The following is a 24,140-nucleotide window of genomic DNA, read 5'->3' as shown; positions in this document are numbered from 1 at the left end:
TTGCGGCCCTGGTCTTTGCGGCCCTGGTCTTTGCGGCCCTGGTCTTTGCGGCCCTGGTCTTTGCGGCCCTGGTCTTTGCGGCCCTGGTCTTTGCGGCCCTGGTCTTTGCGGCCCTGGTCTTTGCGGCCCTGGTCTGGTGGTGCAGCTGTCAGTAAGAGAGCACTCTGATTGGCTGTTCAGCTCAGTGGATCAGTGAATTGATTTCCCTCATTTAGTGAAGTTTCTCCTTATTTTTCTCCTCCATCTCTTCCCTTCTGCTTCTTCTTCCACATCCAAAGACCAAGGGTTGCCAACTGCAGCTTCTTCACAAGCTCAGAAATAATCTCCCTAGAATAAAATCTGTTACTGTTCATCTCATGCCATCCTGGTCTCTTCTCCATCTAACGCTACGTTTTACTACCAAAAGTCCACATGAGCAGAAAAGAAGAGAAGCTTGGGACAAATGGAAGTTTGGTTTTGGCTTCGCTGCTTCTTTTTGTCAGAATAAAGAGAACATTAGGCCTGTAGTAGAACGTTAGGTTTGGAAAACACTTTGGAGCCACAGGTCTGAACCCATTCTGTGTTAAAGATGTTCATAATAGCACTAACACCTTGTGCAGCATGGTGGATTAGTGGTTGGCACTGTTGCCTCACAGCAAGAAGGTTCCGGGTTTGAAACCCATCAGGGGCCTTTCTGTGTGGAGTCTGCATGTTCTCCCTGTGCTTGTGTGGGTTTTCTCCAGGTACTCTGGTTTCCTCCCACAGTCCAAAAACATGTATGTCAGGTTGATTGGTGACTCTAAATTGCCCATAGGAGTGAGTGTGAGTGTGTGAGGTTGTTTGTCTCTATGTGGCCCTGTGATGGACTGGGGACCTGTCCAGGGTGGACCCCTGCCTTTCACCCAGAGAGAGCTGGGATAGGCTCCAGCAGATCCCTGGGACCCTGGTTAGGACTAAGGTGGTCTAGATGATGGATGGATGAACCTTGTGCTTTGTTGAAAGAAGAACCAGAATCAGGAGACTGGCAGTCCAGGACAGACTGAATCACACCTGAAACAGAGCTGCAAAAGACACAGTGTCCCATGGGGCCATAAAGGTGATCAGGGTTTTGGACACCTGTCTTGGACCCTTGACTGCAGGTTTAAGGCGTAAACAAACTCAGTCTGGTCTAAAACACAGTAGTTTATTCAACGACTCTTCTGAACAACAGATTATGCTCATGTCTGTATTTGGGGCCAGATTCTCAGCTGAGTAGGTTCCACTCATTCTGCAGCGATTTTGTCCAATTAGTGCATTTAAACCACATAAGGAACCAGAGGTTTAAACAAATGACTAAAGGCATGTACAGTGAGTTTTCTCCCTTTTTTGATGTGAGTCATGAGTAAGTGCTACTCAGGGTTGAGATGGAGCCTGAAAAGGTGGTTTCAGTGATTCTGGCAGCTCAGTCCACCGTGGTGCCAGGACAGAGCCGAGCCCGTTGTTAAACTCACTCTAAAGTGGTCTCGTCCAGTATTCCTGTCACAGGGATGCCATAGAAGCGCTGCATGGCGGCCACCGCAGGTTGCATGGCCTTCTCCTGCCGCAGGTCTGATGTGCGCACGTCGTGGGGCAGCAGGTAGCCGTAGTTCTTCAGCCATGCCTGAGACAAACAGGGAACCAGAGCTGAGGTCAGTCATTCAAATAAAAACCATTTACAGCTCGTAAAACATTTACCTGAAAAGTTCACACAAGCCGAGTCCCCCGGGCTGATGACAAGTAACACACACACACACACACACACAGATGTGTGGAGCTACCAAAGTATTTAATGACGAGAAAGAAGTTCAATGGTCTGTTCTCTGTAAATCAATGCATCTCATCACACCTTGAGGACCGAAGCATGTTTGTGCACATTACTGTCATTTTGCAGAAATGACTAATGGCTCACTCTCCTAACAGGAAGACAAGGGACCACAATCTAACACCAACCTTCTTTATTTGCTGCATAAAGACTAAGTTCTTTCACCATGTTCTCCTAATATTGTGTCTGTTGTTCTGTGGTGTATTTTGTTTGTCTGAGCTGTTCCTGCTGTTTTTTCCTGCTCTGTGGATGAAATACTTATTATTCATATATAATATTCCCTCTGTACTTTGACTGCTACTTATTGCAGTTTAGCAGCAGCAGTTGCGTTGACGCTTTTAAAATAAATAAGTTATTAAGTCACTATCTGAATAAAAAAAACAACAAAACAAATCCCAGTCAGTCAAATCTGAGCACAGAGACTCACGGTCACAGATGAAGATCAGAAATCCTAAAAAGAGGCACATATACTGTGATTCTAACACTTTCAGGAGAATCATTATGTTTTTAATTCTTCTTCAGTATCACAATAATCCAGAGACATGACGCACTAATGGCTCATTTTAATGGTTGTAAATCAGTTTGTCTCAGACAAAGTCCATCACCAGTCTCCACACAACTTTTCTTTCTGCAGTGGAGCTTCTGCTTGATAAAGTAGAACAAAAGAAAGGAGGGGACACAGATCAGGATGAAAACCGACTCCAGCTGAGAGAGAGAGAGAGCGACGGCCCAGAGATTTATCGAAGGAAAGGAGGAAGAAAAGCACAGGGAAGAAGCTCTTCCTCCCAAAATTTGATTCACACTGATCCAAAATCAATGCCGAAACCACAAGTTTCCTCGGATGATTCTTATTATGTCGTATTTTTCACTTTACGGCGCGCCCGTCTCTTTAATATGACACAACACAATCTCCTACAACCCTCCTGAGAGACGAGTGGAGAGGAGAGTGAAGGTGGAGGGAAGACACGAGAGAGACAGAGCAGTGAGAACAACAAAAAGGACGGAGATGAAAGGAAGAAGAGGAGAGAGCAGAGAGACGGGTGGAGGGGAAGGGAGAGGTCGAACCCTTCTCTCCAGCAGCTCATTAATATTTCAAAGTGTGTGCCAGCCTCTCCCAGCTACAATACGAGCGTCTGCCTAACCACCATGACGGGCTCAGGGAGGTTACTGCCGCCGAGGGACTCGGTCCGTCACTACACACACCTTCACATGTGAGGACGCAAATCCCTCTATAAGATCACACACAAATAAAACATGTACCGGGCTGCTAACAAACTTATCATTTCACCCTGTCAACAAAGGCTGACAAGGTTTTTTTAAACGGATATAAAGAGATGAAATGATAAAACGTTCCCTCTGCTGCATCACAAACACTTCACTGTTATTTTACATCTGATTTTGTTATTCACTTATTTTGACTTGTGGCCTTAAATTAAGATGCAAAGACATAAACTAAAAATATTTCGCTACAAACATGAATGTTAATACCAGAGTCAAAGAAAAAAAGCTAAAGTTTAATTTCAAAAAGATTAAATATGTTTTAGAAATCACTGAAATTGTTATGGAAAGTGTGAATATTTCTCACAAGCCGAACTGCTTTAAATCTTAAATGTTGATTTAAGTTGTGTGTCTTAGACAAACACGTTACACCAACATGGCTGTGTGCAGGACGAATCACTTAAACACATTTGTTCTGATTTGCAGAATAAGCTGTCACAGTGCTGCGTCTGTGTTCAATCAACGCTTTTCGACTCGGATCCTGATCTGATTTTAATCCCCAGTGTGAACGTAAATACAGCGTGTCACATGGTCGTGCACCGAGAACAAACTGCCTGCCCACAATCCACTTAAAAACTCCTGTACAATAAATCTGAGCTGATGACGAAGTGATTCCGGAAACTAAATTCAGGTCCATCCAGATCAACACAAAGAAAAGAACCAGAGCTCCAGGCCAGAATCACAGGATCAGTCTGATCATTTTCTATACGAAGCTCCGGCCTGGATGAGCTGGTTCGTCCGTTAGACTAGAACCTCCACATGTGTAGTTAAGATTTTTATCTGATTGGACAAAACGGTTTCTTGTATCTGCTGGGCGATGATCTAGTCGATGCTTCAGACACACACTTGTGCCTCAGGAGCAAAACGTCCGAGAAGCACAATCATCCAAACAGTGGACAACACACACGGTGCCGCACGACAAAAACGCCTGATTCTGCATTAAAGGGACAACCTGAACTTTTAAATGACAGTAGATTTAACTTGAATCTCTGTTTTTATTTGCACTTGGTTTGTGTAAATGTGTGAACAGATGAAAACGAGTCTAAATAGAAGGAAACGAAATGAAAAGACCTGCTGCATCACTTCCCAGAGCAGAAGACAAATCCAGAAGACAAATCCAGGAATATCCCAGTGAATAATAAAGACAGAACGGTGAGTACACAATAACAAACGTGCTTTCATTTAAATATTTTAATGACGCTTTAATGCTTTAAATCTCATTTTACTTGCATGAACTTTGGGAGTGTGCAGTGAATCCTGATGATTCCAGCTTCACTGACGCAGCCATTGCTCATGTTTCTGCTCAGCTCTGAACCCGAGCGTCACCCCCTGCCCCCCCAGGCCCCTGGAGACAGCAGCCAACAAAATACACATGAAAACACAAGAACAACAAACAAAAACAAGCTCATGGTAAAAATCTATGTTTGTTCACTTCATTCTGTTTTTGCTGACCCCACAAAATGAAGCGCAGTAACTTATCAGGGGAGGCGAGCGGGGAGCTGTGTGTTTATTCCTGGATTTTAACTCCATTTTAATTTGTTGAACAGATTCAGTGATTATTTAAAGGTCAATAGTCACTTTTTGTTTACTCGGCCTCTGCTCGCTCAATTTGACTTCCGCCCTAATGTGCCCCACTTTATAAAAGCTGAGAGACTTTAACATCGGCGCTTTGTCTTTACATCAGCCACGGCAGGTCCAATCATGAGGTGAAGGCGTGCTGCTGAAAGATTACAGTTCTGAAGCTCTGCCCCCAAACAGCCGACAGAGACGCTCCACAGCACATGAAACCATCTTCGTCCGTACTTTTAAGGCCAGACTTAAAACCTTCCTCTTTGACAGAGCCTATAGTTAGGGCTGACCCTGAACCATCCCTTAGTTATGCTGCTACAGGCCTAGACTGCCCGAGGACCATCGGTGCACCGAGCTCCGTTAAAGGGAGTTTTCCTCTCCACTGTCGCCACGTGCTGCTCATAAGGGATTTGTTGGCTTTTTAGTTTTTTGTAAAGTGCCTTGAGATGATTTATATTGTGATTTGGTGCCATACAAATAAAACTGAATTGAATTGAAGAGATAAGATTGAAAATACTGTTGGACCAAAGTTGAGGGTAAATTAATGATCAGGTCTTTCATTGAATTCTGGCTGCTGGCACCAGGATGCTGCAAGATGCATGGTTTTTCTTTTGTCGTTTCCTTGCTAAACCAAATTATACTCTCAATTTATTTATGATTTAGCCAATAAAACATAAAACTACATTTACACTGTTGCACTTTCCCAGTAATGATTTCCACAATGCTTCCAACCCTGTAAATCCCTTCCTGACAGCACTATAAAACACTGTGTCACAGCACTTCTGTAGCTGCACTGCTAACACTCAAGCATTACTCTAATTAAACCCGCTTCAGCATAATCAGCACTAAAGTGATACAGTGGAAGAGAGAAAGTGTGTTTGTGCAGTTTACCAGAGGAGATAAAAAAGTTCCTGCACTGATGAAGTTGGTGTGACAGTATTTGACAGATGTGCAGGAGGACGCACAGCTGTCTCCAGCAGCTGGACTAACGTTTGCTCCAGTGAGCAACTCTGATGGAGATCAGGTCTGTGTATACAAAACACCATCATGCCCCCCCCCCCCCCCACCTGCAACATACCATACCACCACACACACACACACACACACGCACGCACACACACACACACGCACACACACACACACACACACGCAAACTCCCGAGGTAACTTGCCTAGTTTGCCCACATGGATGGTGCCGCCACTGTCCTGTGCGTTATCGTGTGTCTGACCAGTTGAGAGTGACAAAGACTGTGTGTCCAACCAAGACACACAGAGATACACACTCACACTCAACCGGTTTATTTATTTATGACTAAGGAGAACACACAAAGTGCAGTAAGCTACCAGGCTTAGTGTCAGGACTGAAAATACTGTCAGAGGAAACAAAAAGGCAGAGACGGCTCAGCACAGGAAACTGACCGAAGGCTGAGAAAAGGCAGGATCCAGCAGTAGAGTCCAAAACACGAGTTACAGAACCAGTAACCAGAGTAACACTGGGCACGTGAGTGACAGAGGTAATGGAAAACAGGTGACTGTAATTAGAACAGTCACTATACAGCAATGTGCTAAAGCGAGAATGAGCAGATCTATTTGTCAACTAGATAACAGGAAGCAGAAAAAGCACGAACGAAATCCTTTAAAACAGCATCATTTCCCCTTGTTCTGCTTTATGTCCCTCTCTAGGTCTCAGGATGGACGTTTTATGGGCCGACCACTTTCACACAGCATTGGAAGGCAGGAGCTGCCAGAGTGGGTGAGGAATCTCAATCATACATGAAAGAAAGAGGCTCTTATTGTGGTTGAACGTGCACGTAGATGCATCTTCTTCCAGTAAACACAGACCACATTTCCATTTAACTCGTCTCTCTCTCTCTCCACCACTCACGTTCTGTCTCTTCCTCCTCATGTACTCACTTACATAAATTACATAAAAAGCATAGTCAAAACAGCCACCTCCAGCCCAAATGTTGTCCTACAACCCAACCCACTTCCACTGCTGCTCTGTAGACGGACGCAGCATCCGGTTTGTATCTGTTGCCACTGGAAACAACATAAAACCTTCAGAAACAGAGACACACAGTTTTTATCTACCCATGATTCCCCTTGTCTTAGAGTGAAGCTGTGTTTATATTTATTTACTTATACATTTATAAAAACAAATATGAAGTTATTTAAAAAGCTGAACCACATTCTAACTAGCAAGTGGCTAACAGCTAATAATAAAAAATATAGTCTGTAACTTTAACCATCCATCCATCATCTATACCCCCTTAGTCCTAACCAGGGTCCCAGGGATCTGCTGGAGCCTATCCCAGTGTCAGCATCAAATTAGACCTGAACTTCAAACCAAACGTATCAATCAATAAAAGGGTTTATAGTCCTTCTTTAGCTCAGACTGAGCATATTGTGCTTCTTGTCTTTTCCCATAGTGATGAGCTCAACTCTAGCTCTGTGTGTGTTCATAAAACTGTGCGACACTGGTGTTCAGCCTACCTTGAGAAAGACCAGGTGTGGTCCAAATGCTGGCTATAAAAATAAATTACACACGCTTAGTGCGTGTTCATCTTTATTATTTTATATGACACGGCAATAACAAAACTACTGAGGTAAAACTAAGCACCAAAGCCACACATTTTAATAATATGGGCATTATTTTATGGGCACATAAAGAGAGATTTCCTCCTCCTCATGCAGAGGTTTGTGCTCGGGTTGTGTGCCCCTGGTTTCCTCTCTCAGGCTTCCTGCCACAGGCTGTCTGTTCGCATCTACGTCCACCTGCCTGTCTGCTGACCTGATTGGCTGCATCTCTGTCTGTCTGTCTGTCTGTCTGTCTGTCTGTCTGTCTCTGGGCCCGTTCTCCGTCTCTGACGCCTCAACCTGTGCGTCAGCCTGCCACTGTGTCTCCTCCGTCTGTCTGCTGTGATAAAAATAGACCTTATCTCCCCCTGCTAAACTATTTACCGGCTCTCAGCTTGAGTGCAACCCGCCAGGCACTTTCCCTGTCCAAACGGTGTGTGTTTGGCCAGATAAGTGGGTTGTTTAGCATTCCCAATATTTCTTCTAATTTTAGTTTGTGAAACCACTTCAAAGTGTTCCACTACGTTCTGGCCTGCGCTAAAGACATGAGGTGAGCTACAGAACAGGATAAATATACAACGTGTACTCCTCAGTACTTATTGTTCTTCGTATGACTGGTTTATTCTTGGTACATCAATGAAATGTTTGGCCTGTGAAATGTCAGAAAATACTAAAACATGCATATTACAAGCTCCGAGACCCAAAATCATGGTTTCAAAACTGCTTTTTTTTTTGGAACAATTTACTCTCATGACAAAAATATCAGTGCACTGCAGATAAATTCTGCTCCTTTTCTAGGTATCAACTGCAAGATGTAAGAGGTCGTCCAAAGATTAGGATTAAAAATGAAAGGATGACACACAGAAAAGCACTTAGGAGTCCAAGAACATGGAAAATGCCTTTTTTAAATGCGTCGCTCCTCATAAACATTTTAATCTGTTTTTACATCAGAGCCACCAAACCCTATACATTTTTTAGGCTGCTTCTGCCTTTTATTTTGAAGTTATTTTCAGATGTTTCCTGTCTGGTATCAAACTCTGTACCTCGCATTAGAGACGAGGTGCACATAACCAGGCTGCACTGGGGGCCCCCGATTTCTCAGCTTCAGCCAAACCACATTTACTTTACACCAAAGAAGGAAACTCATCTCGTCTTAAATGACTCCTGGTGAGAAATTATGGATTTTGCCTCTTACATTTCTGACTACTGTACAATCCTTGTCCTGCTCACTCTTAGGTCTTTTTATTTTTAGGGCTTTCTGCTGCTCCTCAGCATCATTACAAGAAACCGGTGTTTAAAATATGTCATATCTACCCTTTTGGCTGATTGTAGGCCTGTTGGCACATCCATCTGATTCCATTTACACTGGGGTTAAAAAAAAAAAAAAATCATTCACACCAATTCAACCCATTCAGTTTGTAATTGTGAGTCAGAGATTATGGGAATTTCTGATGGCATGTCCCCAAACCTTTGGCAGAAAGGTTGCACATGCACCACAGGCAGCTCCATCCAAATAAAATCCAACATTAACACACTGGCACACTGTTTGTGTCTGGTTTTGAATGCTGCTTAAAACTGCTTAGGATTTTGAAGATTTAAGATGTTTATCTAGTGTGACTGCACAATTAGTGCCAGGGATTATGTTTTCAATAACGTGTGAACATGGAGTTTTTCCCTCTTCCCATTCTGCTGACATTGTGTGAACGCAGCAAAATACCTGCAGACAGTACTCAGGGCTGAAAAACAACTAGCGACTGATTCACGGTCAAACTGGCTGTAACTGCAGTTTTTGACTTTCAGTACAGACACACAGTAAAAACTGATTATTGTTTTAAATCTGAAAGGTTATTTTTTTATATCAGAACATTTCTAATCACTGAGCAACTGACCAATAAATGAAAAACACATTTAACAGAAATATTTCACAATATTTGGATGTGAACATGCAGATCAAACATGTTTTCATCCACTGCTGCTAAATGAATATTAGGATTGATTCATACAAACAAACATTTATTCAGTGCTGCCCTGCTCATCTAACATTAACTTAGCAACATTTATTTCCAGGGCACTCTGGTGTCTTTTGCTTTTCGTTGAAATAAATAAATAAATATATATTTAAAAAGCTTCTTCTCAGTCAGGCATGAAATGTTTTTGACTGCTTTTAATTTCTAGCATTTACACTCAGCAGTTTTTCTGCCCAAGTAAAAATGAGCATAAAAACAAACTGGTGTACATTTAATATCCAACTTGCTACAGACACATTTTGGTTGATGATTTTTAAAAAGTAAATAAGTTATTATGGGGATGTATGCGGATCATTTCCTTTGGGAGAACTAGCCATACTGCAGCGTGAAAATACTGCATTACAAATATTTTAAGTAATATTTATAAGCCAAAAGGAAAATAGATGGTGTTTCTATATTATATGTTTGATTATTATTTATGTTTTCATGTGAGATTTAACTGCTGCAGTTGGTCACAGTGGAGACTGTTTTAACCTTTTTAAAGCAGTGCGTCCTATTTATGCATATTTAAAACTGTAAAATACTGTAAAGTACAAATACCTCACACTTGCAGTTCAGTGCAAATAGCTTGTTAAAAAGTAGAGTTTCAGTTCCTGTGAGCAGGATAAAAAGTCCTGTTTGATCAGAGGAGGTTTTGTGAAATTGCAGTGACTCTGGAGTCTGTGTGCTCACCTCCCTGGCAGCTTCACTTCTTCATGTTCTTGCAAACAATAAACGCACAAGCAGAAATAAAAAGTCAACACAGACTGTGGAGCCGAACAGTGAGTGATTAATGAATGAAATCACCGTTCGCTGTGACACCCACGGTGCTGATGTCTGCAGACGCGGTTTTATATTTGGACAGAAAATGAAAAGGAGTCGGCTTCGTTTTGTCAGGGAGGTAACTCTGGCTGAAGTCTGGGAATGAAAAGGCAGATTTCCAGATGTTATAATGAAATTTACTCCCATTGTTTCTGCACTCTGGCTCTCTAACACGTTTATATGAGCAAGACGGCAGGAAAAGATATAGATAATCTCTGATCTGATCAAATTTATCAGATAGTAAAAAACTCTGGCTTTTTCCTTCCTGTGCAAGCTATGAGGAATTACATGTGGAATATGTATATATATATATAAAAATATGAGGAATACATGTGGATGAATGTCTGTAAAAACGTGGCTGGGGTTGAGCGAGCAAAAGCAATAACTCGCCGCTTTTTCTAGATCAAATCCTTCAGTTATCACGTTGTGCTCAAAGCAATGAACTCGACTAACAGCAGCTTTGAGAGAGATTTGTCTCTCAAAGCTGAAAAGATGAACGAAATAAAAAAAGATGACTAAAATCTATTTAGCTCTATTATCTTTGTTAGTTTATGGAGCAACACAAACATAATAGAGCTGAGTATATTTTATTCATCTTTTTTATTTTGGTGGAGCTGCCAGTTGTAAAAAGAGGAGTTCAAGGTGGAGGTGGGACTGCACCAAGGATCGGCTTTGAGCCCCTTCTTGTTCACTGTGGAACGGTGAGGTTACAGGGAGTAGAGGTGAAGAAGGTGGAGGATTTTAAGTTCCTAGGATCAACAGTCCAGAGCAACGGAGAGTGTGGAAAAGAAGTGAAGAGACGTGTGCAAGCAGGTTGGAACGGGTGGAGGAAAGTGTCAGGTGTGATGTGTGACAAAAGAGTGTCAGCAAGAATGAAAGGAAAGGTGGACAAGACAGTGGTGAGACCAGCAATGTTGTCTGGTTTAGAGACAGTGGCACTGAGACAAAGACAGGAGGCAGAGCTGGAGGTAGCAGAGCTGAAGATGTTGAGGTTCTCTCTGGGAGTGACGAGGATGGATAGGATCAGGAATGAGGACATCAGAGGGACAGCTCATGTTAGATGGTTTGGAGAAAAAGCCAGGGAAGCCAGATTGAGATGGTTTGGACATGTTCAGAGGAGGGACAGTGAATACATTGGTAAAAGGATGCTGAGGTTAGAGCTGCCAGGAAGGAGGCCTAGAGGAAGACCAAAGAGGAGGTTCTTGGATGTAGTGAAGGAGGACATGAGGATAGTTGGTGTGGGTGAGGAGGATACAGAGGACAGGGTTAAATGGAGGCAGATGATTGGCTGTGGAGACCCCTAGTTTATGGAGCAACACACTGTTTCCTTGGATTTGGCTGCAACTGCTAATGAACTGATTTGACTTTTTAATCTTGATTGTGACTGTTTACATGATTAAAGACTGACTTTGCTGATATTATGAATTAGGGCTAAAAAAAATAACCACCATTGTGATTTTTTGGATTAAAAATATTCATATTTAATTTTGCTTTTATTTTGCTTGACACTTCAACCTGCAACTTATTTGCTTAGTTGTTTATCTACAGCAGCTACAGACCAACCTGCTGGTCCATGTGGACCAGTGTCTGAGTCTCAGCCCAGTGTTCTCTCAGTTTGAGCTCTGGGTTTGGTCTCCACCACCTCCTGAGGGAATCCTCTGGATCTTTAGCTGCTAAATGCTCCACTATGTTCACCAGCTGGTCTCTGACTGTGTCTGTCTGCGCTGAGGCCCAGAACCAGGGAACCAGAACCCAGAACCAGAGAGCGCTGGTGAACCAAAACGGTAAATTTAGTGAAATAGCGAAACAACAAGCTGAAAGTTACTATAAAATTATGTAAAATCGGACAGACCAGTAAATATTGATAATTTTCTTGACTATGAACATCTTGAGAATTAAACAAACAAAATGTGAAAAATGTTCAGAAACCTCATTGTCATGTACGACAGAAACGTCATGCTCTGGTTTAATCCAGAAGTGACATGTTTAATAAGAATTAACCAAAACCACGACTTGTCTCTAACTTTTTCCTAAGTGACTTTATTGTCCAAGCCAAAGCGCTGCCAGGATTCAGGATGCGAACCCTGGACCATCCATCCTGCTCCTCCATGACTTCTGTGCAAACATTTGTTCATAAACCAGCTGGTGATTACGTTTCATATCTCAACCCTAACTCTGAAAACAAGCTGGTACAAATCATTACCAGGACACAAACCAATAAAAGGCCTTTAACATGACAGGGTTAGGTTATAAACAACACAAGGCATTTCTATATTTTGCATTATACTACCTTTATTACGAAAAGCCTGATAACTCGGTCATAAACAAACTAGTAACCCATCCCCTCCTGCTGATGCACAAAGCTCTTTGTCCAAGATGCAGCAAACACACACTTCAACAGCTCCTCGCCGCCAGGGACGCATTTGTCACAAACATTCAGAGAAGTGTTCTCTCACACACTTCCTCACATCTGCACGCTGCCTACTGTGATTGTTTCTCATCTGTCAGGTGAATATTAGTGTGGCGGCTCAGGGGGTTTTCTGAAGAAATTGGAAAACCTCGAACCGGTGACTTGAAGCCTCCTGGCGTCTTGCTTTGAGCAGCAGGAGGAAAGTTACTCGTCGGTTCTGTGTATTTTGGTGGGAAAATGTTTTGGATCTGACGAATATAGAAAAGATCGACTATTTCAAATAAAAGTTTCTCACATGGACTTTAAAAATCACCATGACCTGCATGTTTTAGGGCTGCAAACATTAAATGCAACTATATGTTTGTCATCAATTCATCCACTTTTTCCATGAAGTCTACAACATGTGCTCACGGAGCCGGTTCCCATAGTTTGACAGCAGTTTTTAAAGGTTCAGTGTGTAATATTTAGACTGATCTTAATCACAGAATGAGCCTTCTAGACCGACACAGGCAGCAGGTCCCCACAGAGCCAGCCTTGTTTATTTCAATTAATTATAACGATGTGCCGTCAAAGGCGACTATAGTCTCCGATTCTACATGAACAAAGACTAAGAAGGAAAGAATCGCATGCAGCTACAGGAGTCTGGAAGATGCAGACAGCTCCTGCATGTTCCGTCTCAGCTGTAGCTGCCATTAATATTAAAAGAAGCTAAGTATAGTTTATAAGAGCAGTGATGTAGTAAATCAGGCTGAGGGACTGTTCACGCTGCAGACAGTCATTAAAGTGACTGATCGGCAGCAGGAAGCTGCTCAAACTGCAAGTCAAAGAAAAACTGATCTATTGTGGAAGCAGGTGGTGGTGATGGATTCAGGGCTAAACTCTGGTTGACCAGTGTCCAGAGTCCAGTGATCTAACAGCACTTGACTGATTGAATCCTATTAGATTTGCATGTTTGTTTGATCGACTCTGTGTCTAGATATAATGCTCTGATTAGCTAATAGATGCAGCCTGTTCAGTTTGCTGTGAAAACTGTTTGACAAACTCCCACCACACGTCTCTGAGCCAAGTTTCCTGTTTGAGAAGGACTCGGCGCACAGGCAGAGCACACTGTGTAGAAACGCTGACGATGAACTGTAGTAACAAGCGCTAACACGGGAAAGGTTAAAGGTTCAAGTCCCAGCGGGACAATCCGAGCTTCAAATGCCTAAAGTCGTGTTGCTGCGAGGATCTCGGGATAAAAGCAGCTGCCAAACGACTCGTCGCTGCTGTTGGGCGAAGATCCTCTGTCACTTTTCCAGAAACCGAAAATAACAACCGCAATTTTAACTTGATGACAACGCAGTCAGACGCCTTTTCAAATGGGTTTTAAGAGAGTTTGAATCTAAGGGCTGAGAATTTTCTTTGAACTTTACCTTGAAAATTCCCAGATGTTTAAGATCTGAATTAAATTAAGCCAAATGTCAAATATTCCCTCGTGGCTTTTCTTTGTTTTAAATGGTCAATTGGGCATCAGGAGGTTTTGGGAAATTATCATAGGCATTTTTTATTATTTTCAGACATTTATTGACAAAATGATTTGTCAGTTAATCCCATAATAATCTGCTATTGATTAGGGGCAGGCCTGGAGCCATGACTGGGTCAAGTCACAACTGCTTGACAGTAAGTTACAGAAGCAAATGATCTAATTAGTCGAATGAAAACTCAGATGGAAACAGACTCGGAGCGTAAACAGCGAAACAGATGAGACAGTAAAATGGACGTTTGCCTGGTGGACTGAGAAACGAAAGGGATGATGGTCGATCTGCATCATGTGACGTGGTTACAAGAAACATGCATATAACACATCACAACAGCTGTAAACGTAACATATATGACACAACATAATCTCTGCACACACACTCTGCTCAGGTATACACACACACACACTGGGTGATGTAATAGGAAACCCTTTAGAAGAACGCCCAGGTGGGACCGATGGTCTCACAGCTATGACTTCATGTCTGTGGAGTCATATAACGCACGCGCGCGCACACACACACACACGCACACGCGCACACACACACACACACACACACAGTGCCTGGATATAGATAAATCAGACTGTGTTAGAAAATGAGCCGACATGAAGTGAGAGAATCAAACTGATGCATCATCAATGGCAGCTGGTATTGGTTTGAAACTAGAATCCTTAATTTTAGGGATGTACTGGCCAAAAATCCTGGCAGATGTGGAAAACAACATTTTTGTCCAATAACGTTTGACAGAATAAACAAAAATAATGAGCGAACCCACTGACAGCTCCGGGAACAGTGTTTAGCTGCTGTAACTCTCCACTGGAAGGTCAGAATGAAGTAACACATTTTCCCAAATATCAAACTGGCCATTGAAGGTTGTTGGAAATGATTGTGATTGCAATCAAACTCTGGGACCTGTATTCAAGCCATTAATCACTTTCCACACAGCCAGAGGCCACAAACCCTCCAGCAACAGGCACCGAACGTTTCCTCGGCACAATCGGCCAATATGACGTAAGTTCCTGGGACGCCGCATCGCATCACATCTGGAGGGAGGGCGAGGTAACGGAGAGACAAGATGACGTTCACAAGCCAACAAGAAGGAAGTTCCACATTCAAGAAGTAGCAGCCTGCGCTCTCGCAGGGAAACGTGATGAATGAACAGGGACTTTTGACTCGAACACTGAGCAGAGGCTGTCGGGGCTGTGCAGCCTGTGTTAGTATTCACTGCGTTAACTGGCAGCCTGTGAACGTTGTGTGGCCATTAAAGTAAAATGTTTGTCTTAAAAAGTCCCATGTTTTGGTTTTTCTGTGCTTTACACGTGTTTACTGCAAACAGGCTGAGCTGACCTGTTATATCTTGTGCGGTTCCTTTGCAGTTTTACATCCAAGCACCTTTTTGTCACCGTTTGCACTTAATTCCCACGTGCACGGTTACTGAGCACCTACAGAGTGAAAAAGACAAAGGCTGTTGCTGCTGATTAACACTATGAAATTAACATCTACTAGAAAAACAGTGCCAGTGTAATGTCTGTTTGGGGGCTGCAGATGAAAAATGGCACATTTACAGTAATAATTAATGTGAACTGTCGCTGGTGCTGTGAAAACATCTGACAGGTGACAGCGCAGCACTGAAGATGTGGTAGGATCATTACAGCCTCACTCCAAGGTAAAAGTTCTCAGGTTGTAACAAATGTGGAGTGACGGGCAGATGGATGAACGGATTTATCAACTGATCCATGGAGATTTGACAGAGAGATGAAGCAGGAGAGAAGAGGGGGACGTACTTCTGTCCCGTTGGTCTTATTTGGCCCTTCAGGTTTAAGGTTGTAGTCCAGGCACAGGTCCTGGCATTTAAAGCTGCTCTAGTCAATATTTTATATTACAAACGGATCAAACCCTGAGAACCATGATCCAAGTCGCTGAATCTTTGGCGTTTTGTCATCAGTCTGGTAACTAACATGTCTCACTGCTCCGACTGTATCGACTCTGACCAACTACCTGCCAGCACCAAACAGCAGATACACAACGTCAGCAGGAGGAAACAGTCGAGCATTAAAGCAGCTACATATGGGCGGCATGGTGCTGAAGTGGTGCGGCACTGCCTCACACACACACACAAAAGACACTTGATAGAATAAGAGGTGTGGATAATAACTGACTTGTTTTAACTTGTAAACATCCTGGAGAGAAAAATGTGTTTTATTAGGGTTAAAGATGCTGAAAAAATAAATCTATATCTCAGCTTCCACAGTTACAAACATAATCCGTGCTCGGAGTCTTTCACCCAAGGAGCTTATAGAGGAGCTGGATGCTTTCTCTCATAACAGCCTGAGCCTGATATCCATTTTTAATTAGAGCTGCACTTAAGTTTCAGTCCTGCTCAGTGTCTCATGTTATGAGGCTGCTCCACACGGCCCGACGCTCCTCTACGGCTGCTGTTAAACAGGCTGCACAAACTACAACAATACTTCATAATACTTCACTAGTACTAATACTATTAATACATAGTTCAAATTAAAATACATCCAAACACACAAAGAAATTCAGACAATGAAAAAACCGATGCCTCAGAGCGTCAGGTCAACATTTTACCTGACACAGGAACCAGAACAAACAGGCCTTTGGAAAAACCATAAACCATGGGCAGAACTGAATGTGTCTTAGTCCAAATATATAAAATAATAATAATAATTGCCTGTAATTGTGTTTAATCCTGTTAGATGAGGTTTGCAGAAGGTATGAGTCACGTGGCAGAGACCAGAGGACACTGAACACATCAGGGTGCAGGAGGCAGCAGCAGATTAATGCTCCGTCTACCTGCTGCCTCCTGCACCCTGCTGACTGTGGACAAACCTATCTCCTGCTGTCCACTCTCCTGTTGGGTCATTTCTCAGTCAAAATGGATTTCTCCTCTCTCCTCGCTCATTTGCATTTTTCTCTTTTTGTCTCGCTCGGCTGTTTTTCTTATCAGTGTCTCTCAGAGCGTCTGCCGTCGCTGCCCGACGTCCCGTCTGAGGCAGGACTCAACGACTCGTTCCCTTCTCGCCCTTTTTTACTCTCTTGGCGGGATGAAGCTGATCTCAACACCAGTGGCTTTATCTTAAAAAGTGACTCGGCACAAAGGAAACATCTTTCTAAATAAAACGAACTGATTTATGCAGCACGGCTGCATGTCTGTTGTTTTCATACGTCAATATCTGTGTAATCTTTAATCAGCAGCTTCATTAATGCCAAACAAAGTGTTTACTGACGCTTCAATAATCAAGCAGCAACAAGCAACTAGCACATGGTTTATTTGTCACTATGACCTGTGGTCTGACACCTATGGAACTGGTGATCAACACTATTATTTAAGATAATAACAGAAAACGTGTTACATTTATAAAATATATATGATTAAACAAAATGTCCCTATACCTGCTTATTACTGTTTTAATTGTGCTATAAATACTTGATTTGCTTATTAATGACTCCTTCACTGCAGACTTGATAAAAACCATCAATGTAACTAATGTTTAGTTACTGATTGATCAGAGGAGACAGTTTTCCAATGATCTGATTGGGGCTTTGGAGAAAATGAAAATCTCAGGGCCTCTTAGTTTATGGTTTATTATCTTTTCTTAATGACTTCGTCGTATTTCTGGCTGTAGAGTTTATAAAGTGAGAAAGTCCTCAGACATAATCAGTGGTGTGTTTATGACGACTCCCAACATTCATTAGTTACAACTGACAAATAAAAAAAGGACATTCTGTTTAATTTTGAGTCAACACTGTAAAATTAGTTTGTGAGATTAAATGGAAGAAAATCACAACTTTATATCACAGTGTTTCTAAAAAGCATGGGGATTATTTAAAAAGGTGGGTTGAGGGAGTTCAGCTGAACCGACCACAGTCCTGCTGCTCTGTGCTTTAAACTTCACACGCAGTCTGTCCCCAGCTCGTCGCATACAAACGGCACAATACCCTCATCAAATGCACGATGACAACTCCCCTTATTTCCTGTTGCAGCTTGCACTGCGTGTACGCTGAAGTGTGCGTAGGTGGATGACAAAGACAATGGCCGGAGAGTAGGGATGTGAAAAAACTGGAGACAGATGAATAAAGAAGGGAAGAGAGGAAGGACTGTAAAACAAAAGAGGCTGTCCATCAAAGAGCCAAAATGTTCCCGAGGCGCTGCAGGTGGCGAGCGCACAAAAAGACGTGAACGTGAAAGACGAGCTCCATGTGTGTCCACTTCAGTGCAAGGATGGCAAATCACAATGAGACTACTAGTAACAGCCGTGAATTCACACATGCCTACACAGTGTAGGTCCACACACACACACGGCTCAGATAAATGCAGCAATGCAGGCTCATTTAGCCCATTTCTCGAGTGTAATATAGTGTTTACAACACCCCAGGGAGCAGCCTTTCCCCTGAGCTCCTCTCCTCCTGGGAGGGAGGAGACAAACACACAGAAACAGGCCCAGAGAGATCTGGATACACTTTCATCCTATAAAACCATCAGCTTCACTGCCTGAGCTGTCAGCGTCTCCATCTGCATCACACACTGATCCACCTGTATCTCCAACATCACTCACACCACCGTCACCATAACAGCATCACCGTCTGTCATCACCACCATCGGGTTTCACGGCTGCCGGGCCTTCATCACTATGTAATTATCCTCAGCTACACTCTGCGTCATTCAGACATGCAGACGTTTTTGTCCTTAATGCCAAGAAAGTGTAAAACAAAAAAAAAAAAGACCACAGTTGATGCTGCTGCTCTCAGGAAAAAACCTCTCAGCCCAGGATCAAATCCCTCTAAATCCAGGCTTCTCGTCTGTATCACAGACAGACATGATGCTCAGTCTTCAGAACCACTATTTACTCTCCGCAGATCTGTTCACGTCAGAGCTGAAGTTTTCCCTGCACTGACTCAGTCCTGATGTTCCCACAGTGTGAACAGACCAAACCAGATCTGGACCACCTCCATATGTGGTCCTAGATCCGATCCCTGTCCGATGGGTGAGTGTGCGAGCTCCGTCAGAACGGTCAGATCAGAATCCATGTGGTCGTTTTAACGTCTCCCTCCTCTGCACGTCGCCTGTCATCATCGTTCAGTGTGGGAAACATCAGAGACCAGGACGCTTCACATTGGTCATTGGACATTTATGGAGAAGCTCCTGATGGAGCCAAACTGGAAGGAACATATGGGAACCCAGCAGCTTTGGAGGAAACTGAGCACAAATGAGTTCAGTCTGTGCACGGTGGCAGTTTAGGAGCTCAGGGGGTTCACACCGGAGCCTGGTCCATGTCCCTGATGGACAACAGACACACAAACAGCAGATCTGATGGAAACAGCAGGACACTCAGGGATGTGGACGCAGACACACGTCCTTCTTGTTTATGTGTTTGGAAGTTAAAGGCTAAAAATTTAATTTTCTACAACTGATCCCAGGTCAACAGGCCACAAACCTCAGTGTTACCTTTGGCTTAGAACTGAACTTTATACCAAATCTGCTTTTACCATGTCAAGTGTCTGCTTTCCTCTCCGAGTGACTCACAGAGGCTGATGAGTCAAACTCAAACAGTGCGTTTTATTGCCATTTCAACTTTTCATTTGTTTATTCTTCTATTTCAACATCAGTTCACGGCAGATTCGTCTCTATTGACGTATGTGTCGGCTGATAAATGAAAAGAAAGTTTATTTTATGTTTATGCAAAAAATTAGAGAGTCTACTGGTGTTCCTGGTTTTATAGCCCACAGGTTCACTGTAAGACTCAGTCACAGTGCTCCAAACATTTTCACCATAAGCAGCATGAAAAAAATAATAATAATCACGTCATGATTAGTTTTTGTGCTGCTGCTTGTGAAGAACAAAACAGCATCAGAATATTCATGAATCTCAGATGCTCCTTGTTAACTCATCAATAATCCTCCAAAGTCCACGTTCTGCCATGAGCACCACTCAGTTTGTGATCAGAAACACTGTCATCATTAAGTAATCCATCGATCACGCTACAGCGTTAGCCCAGATCAGTTAGGAACATTAGGTCGATCTGTTGCTCAGCCATCAGCACAAAAAGGGTATTCAGCAGCACAACAGCTTCAGCCCACACAACAGTTGTCTGTACCTGCGAGCCAAAAACATTCTTTCCAAAACCCACAAACAGTCGTAGCACAGAAATCTGACCTATTGTGTAAACAGGCAAACAGACAAAGGAGCATGAACCAGTGAGTCAGACAAAGAACGCAACGCCTCCTTCTCCCTGAGCTCTCCCTCTCACTCTGCTTGTCTGCAAACCAACAAACCATCTGTGCTTTCTCTGCACCAGCTTCGCTCCTGAGCTGTGTTTTTGTCACTGCAGCACCCTGAAGGTGAGGACCGTGCACTGGACAACCAGGATTCATGTGCTGTGCAGGGCTGGCTCTGAAAGACCCACTGGGACACCCTTGGTGTTCACATGGGGGCTAATAATGGGATAATAGCCCAATCAGGAATCACACTGCATCATGTGACCACCTCAGTCAATAGGAAGATACTGGCCGTGGAAACACTTGATCCCAACACTTGATACGTGTTTCTGGGAGGGACAGAAACATGGAGGCACCAAAACCAAACTGGTCTGTGGCTGATACGACGTTTTTGTTGGAGCCTTTCAAAGATTTAAGGATCGTTGAAGGTCTTGATGGTCCAAAGGCTCCAAACAACCAGCTGTTCAAAGAAGAGTTAGAGAAGATGAACGAAGCCAGAATCCACAGAACCACCGACCCAATCAGACCGACTTCTTCTTCTACTGTTGTATTTCCTGCAGAGTAAACACTTCACAGCAGGTGGAGCCACTTTGCTCATGTCAGGAAGTTTATTGTGAAGCTGCAAACACACTGATCAGATCAGCTCCATGTGAACAGTTAAGGTGGAATCTGATCAGAATGAATCAGTCTTTTCACAGACACATTCAACATGTGCAACGACAGCACAGGACCTAGATTTCCTTCGAGTAAATCACATTAGACCTTATATAAACATGCCTCTGGACGTTCTTTTTTAGACGTAGTGGAAGAAGTGGAGAAGAGAAGGCTGAGACCTGAACAAATCAGAAACAGAAGAAAAAGATGGAGGCTGCACAGACACAACCTGTGCAACCACAGCTACAGCCCAGAGCCGTCACACAAACATCTCAGCATGTGTGCACATAATCATTTCAGCAGAGTTAAAGACAAACACATCCAGTCTGCTTCCTAACAACCAGCCTGTCAACTACAACCCGTCCATCAAACCTCTACCAATTAAAACCTAGAATAAAAAGGGAAAGAGGGGACATTTAATAATTAGTGTTAATTAGGATCTACAGCAGGAGCCCTCATCTTCGCTGAAATCCTCATTTGAGATTAGTTTCAGAACCAACACGTCTTTGTCGTTGCACTGAACGTTTGATAGAGCAGATCTGACAAAAACCATCTGCTTCATGTTGTGCCACACACAAAGAAACCTGGCTGAGCACATTCTGACTGAGGAGGAGCTTCGTAAAAACATGGTCTGATATCATCTGAACAGGACTTTATTCCTTACGCAGCCAGGATTAATAAAGACAAACATGTAGGAACAATAGTCCAACTCACACAGGCATCTTTATCTGTAAGACGCTTCATCGTCTGTGTCCCTACAGAAGGAGACAGTTCTGCTTCAGAATTAAACAAGAGCCAATATGAAGCTTGTCTGGATCACTGACATGTAAGAGAAGCATATTGGGAATAATCAAACAGGTGATTAGTTCATCAACTGAAAATCAATCAGCATTTTTTCTTTTTTGGAAAACTGTCAAATATTCCCTGGTTACATCATCTAACCTTCAAGGTTCAGCTTCAGTTATTTGGTTTAAATGTAAACTGGATATTTTGGAGAAACAATGAAGTTGTAACTGTGGGTTAGTTTTCTGTTTGATGCTCCTCAGATGAATCGACAGAGTGAAGGTTTGATGCTTCCTAATTAAACAAGCCGTTTTCTCTACCATGGGAAGGATCAGCTCAACAGTGGACGATGGCACATTCTCCACAGTAAACCTGACGCATTTTCTAATCGAACCTCTAATTTGGGCAGAATTCCTGCCCAGGAGCCGCGTGTGAGGCCACGGAACAACAACAGCACAGGGATGATTTCACAGGGAAAACCAGGCTCGTCCTTTGTACGGCGCCGTGACACGCAGCACAGCCACAGGCGCTTCCTTTGTCTGAATCAAAGTGTCAGTGGCAGCACAAACACCACTGATGTCCACAGAGACCAGAGACAACTGCGAGCATTTGGTTTCATAATGCATGACCCAAATTTGAAGGAGGGCTCTGACAAACAGCACCAGAACCAGCCGCTCGAACCGTGAGCATCATTTCACAATCAAACGCTCCCAGGTTCTCATTTGTTCTGCGCTCACACAAAGAACTTCCTCTAAGCACCTGCAGCCTGACACCGCGACTGGCCCTGGTCCGCAAACTAGTTTTTTTATTTAGACAGGAGGTATCAGTCTGCACCTCTCTCTTCTTCTCTCCTCCAGCTCCCTGCCATTTCCATAAATTATGGAGTGAGGCTATATTTGGACTCAGCGAAGGGAAGGGAAGGGAAGGGGGGGGGGGGTCTGGAGATGCTTTGTTAAACACATGAAAGCAGAGCACTCATTCAGGTTCACTTGTCCGCTCTCTGCATGCTGATGTGTTTTTATTGACAGCATCACACAGACCCTCCTCCAGCCACTTGAGACACGTCGCGCACTGGTCACTGGGTTTCCAACTGCGCACATGAGACGTGGCATTAACAACCCGAAGCCACATAAACAAGAACAATTAGCAGCCTGGAAACCAGCCACAACCCATGCGCCGAGGCCGGTTCTAGCGGGAGTAGGCTATTTGACACAGTTCCGACACCTCATCATGTTGGACCCACTCCCTCCTCCGCAAAAAGCCCAACCAGCGGATATTTGCGACTCAAGAGGCCGAAAGACGCCTGACGGTACAAACAAACAGAAACAGTCAAACCTGATGAGCCTCCTTTGTTTGTGATTAGTAAATTCAGCTGGAAACGTGCGTCGCTCCAGCGCCTGAAAACAAAAGAGCCCAGCGAGGAGCCTGATCCAGGCGACGCTGCTCTTCCCATTTATTCATTTCCCTGAATCTTTTATTCGCCCGTCCTCCTGACAGGAGCGGCGGCTATCACTTTAGTGGCGCGGGGAGGCAGGCAGGTGAGCGAAAGGATGGAAACGCGCATAAAAACATCCCGAGGAGCGCACGGCTCCAGGCTGAAGTGACGGAGAACCGGAGGGAGGACTCGTTCATTCCTGCACATTCACGTACCAGTGGTGTGGAGGTAAAACACGCACATCGTAATAACCGTGTGTGGGTGTTGTGCTCGCTCAGAACGGGACTCTGGCCGCCTACCTCCACAATGAACGTCTTCTCCTCTGCGCACACGGAAGCGACCCACAACAAAATGGAAAAGTAGCAGGTTTTCCAGCAGAATCCCGGGAGCCCCGTTTTCCTCCTGCGTCTTACTCCTCCTCCTCCTCCCGTCGCCATGGCTGTGTCCCCAGAATCCCCCCCTCCGCGCTCCGCCGGTGATTCCCAGACTCCTGCTCCGCTGATCTACCGGAGGAAACAGCCCGCGTGCTCCTGCTTCATCCCGTGTGTTTTCACTGACTGGCTCTGCCTCTCTCGCTGTGCGTATCGTCTCTCGCTCTCTCCCGGTTCGTCGGCGCAGACGCGCTATTGGTTTCCTACGTCTGACGAGCCGCCATTGCGCAGACTCGGTGAGGTGTCACGGAACAACTGGGGAAGCCTGGCTACAGCCGAGCGCGCGCGAGAGGAGAGAGAGGTGGGTGGAGGGAGAGAGGAGAGGGATGAGGAGGAGAGAGATGGAGGAGAGGGATGGAGGGAGAGAGGAGAGGGATGAGGAGGAGAGAGATGGAGGAGAGGGATGGAGGGAGAGAGGAGAGGGATGAGGAGGAGAGAGATGGAAGGAAAGGAGAGAGATGGAGGAGAGGGATGGAGGGAGAGAGGAGAGGGGTGAGGAGGAGAGAGATGGAGGAGAGGGATGGAGGGAGAGAGGAGAGGGATGAGGAGAAGAGATGGAAGGAAAGGAGAGAGATGGAGGGAGAGAGGAGAGGGATGAGG

At 44.0% G+C, this 24,140-nt stretch overlaps 1 protein-coding gene across 1 annotated transcript in view; it reads right to left on the bottom strand.

Annotated features, from left to right (window-relative positions):
* mmp24 (matrix metallopeptidase 24) overlaps window positions 1-23,546 on the bottom strand; it is a 52,890-nt gene extending 29,344 nt beyond the window's left edge. Inside the window, exons 1-2 of the mRNA XM_026306774.1 lie at window positions 23,409-23,546; window positions 1,470-1,618 (exon numbers count right to left, since the gene is read on the bottom strand). Coding sequence (XP_026162559.1) covers window positions 1,470-1,618; window positions 23,409-23,546 — 287 coding nt within the window. The remainder of the gene's footprint in view (window positions 1-1,469; window positions 1,619-23,408) is intronic.
* Window positions 23,547-24,140: the final 594 nt, after the last annotated feature.

This window comes from Mastacembelus armatus, chromosome 5, assembly GCF_900324485.2.
Source record: "Mastacembelus armatus chromosome 5, fMasArm1.2, whole genome shotgun sequence".
NCBI classification, from domain to species: Eukaryota; Metazoa; Chordata; class Actinopteri; order Synbranchiformes; family Mastacembelidae; genus Mastacembelus; species Mastacembelus armatus.
This window is presented reverse-complemented; position numbering and strand designations above follow the sequence as displayed.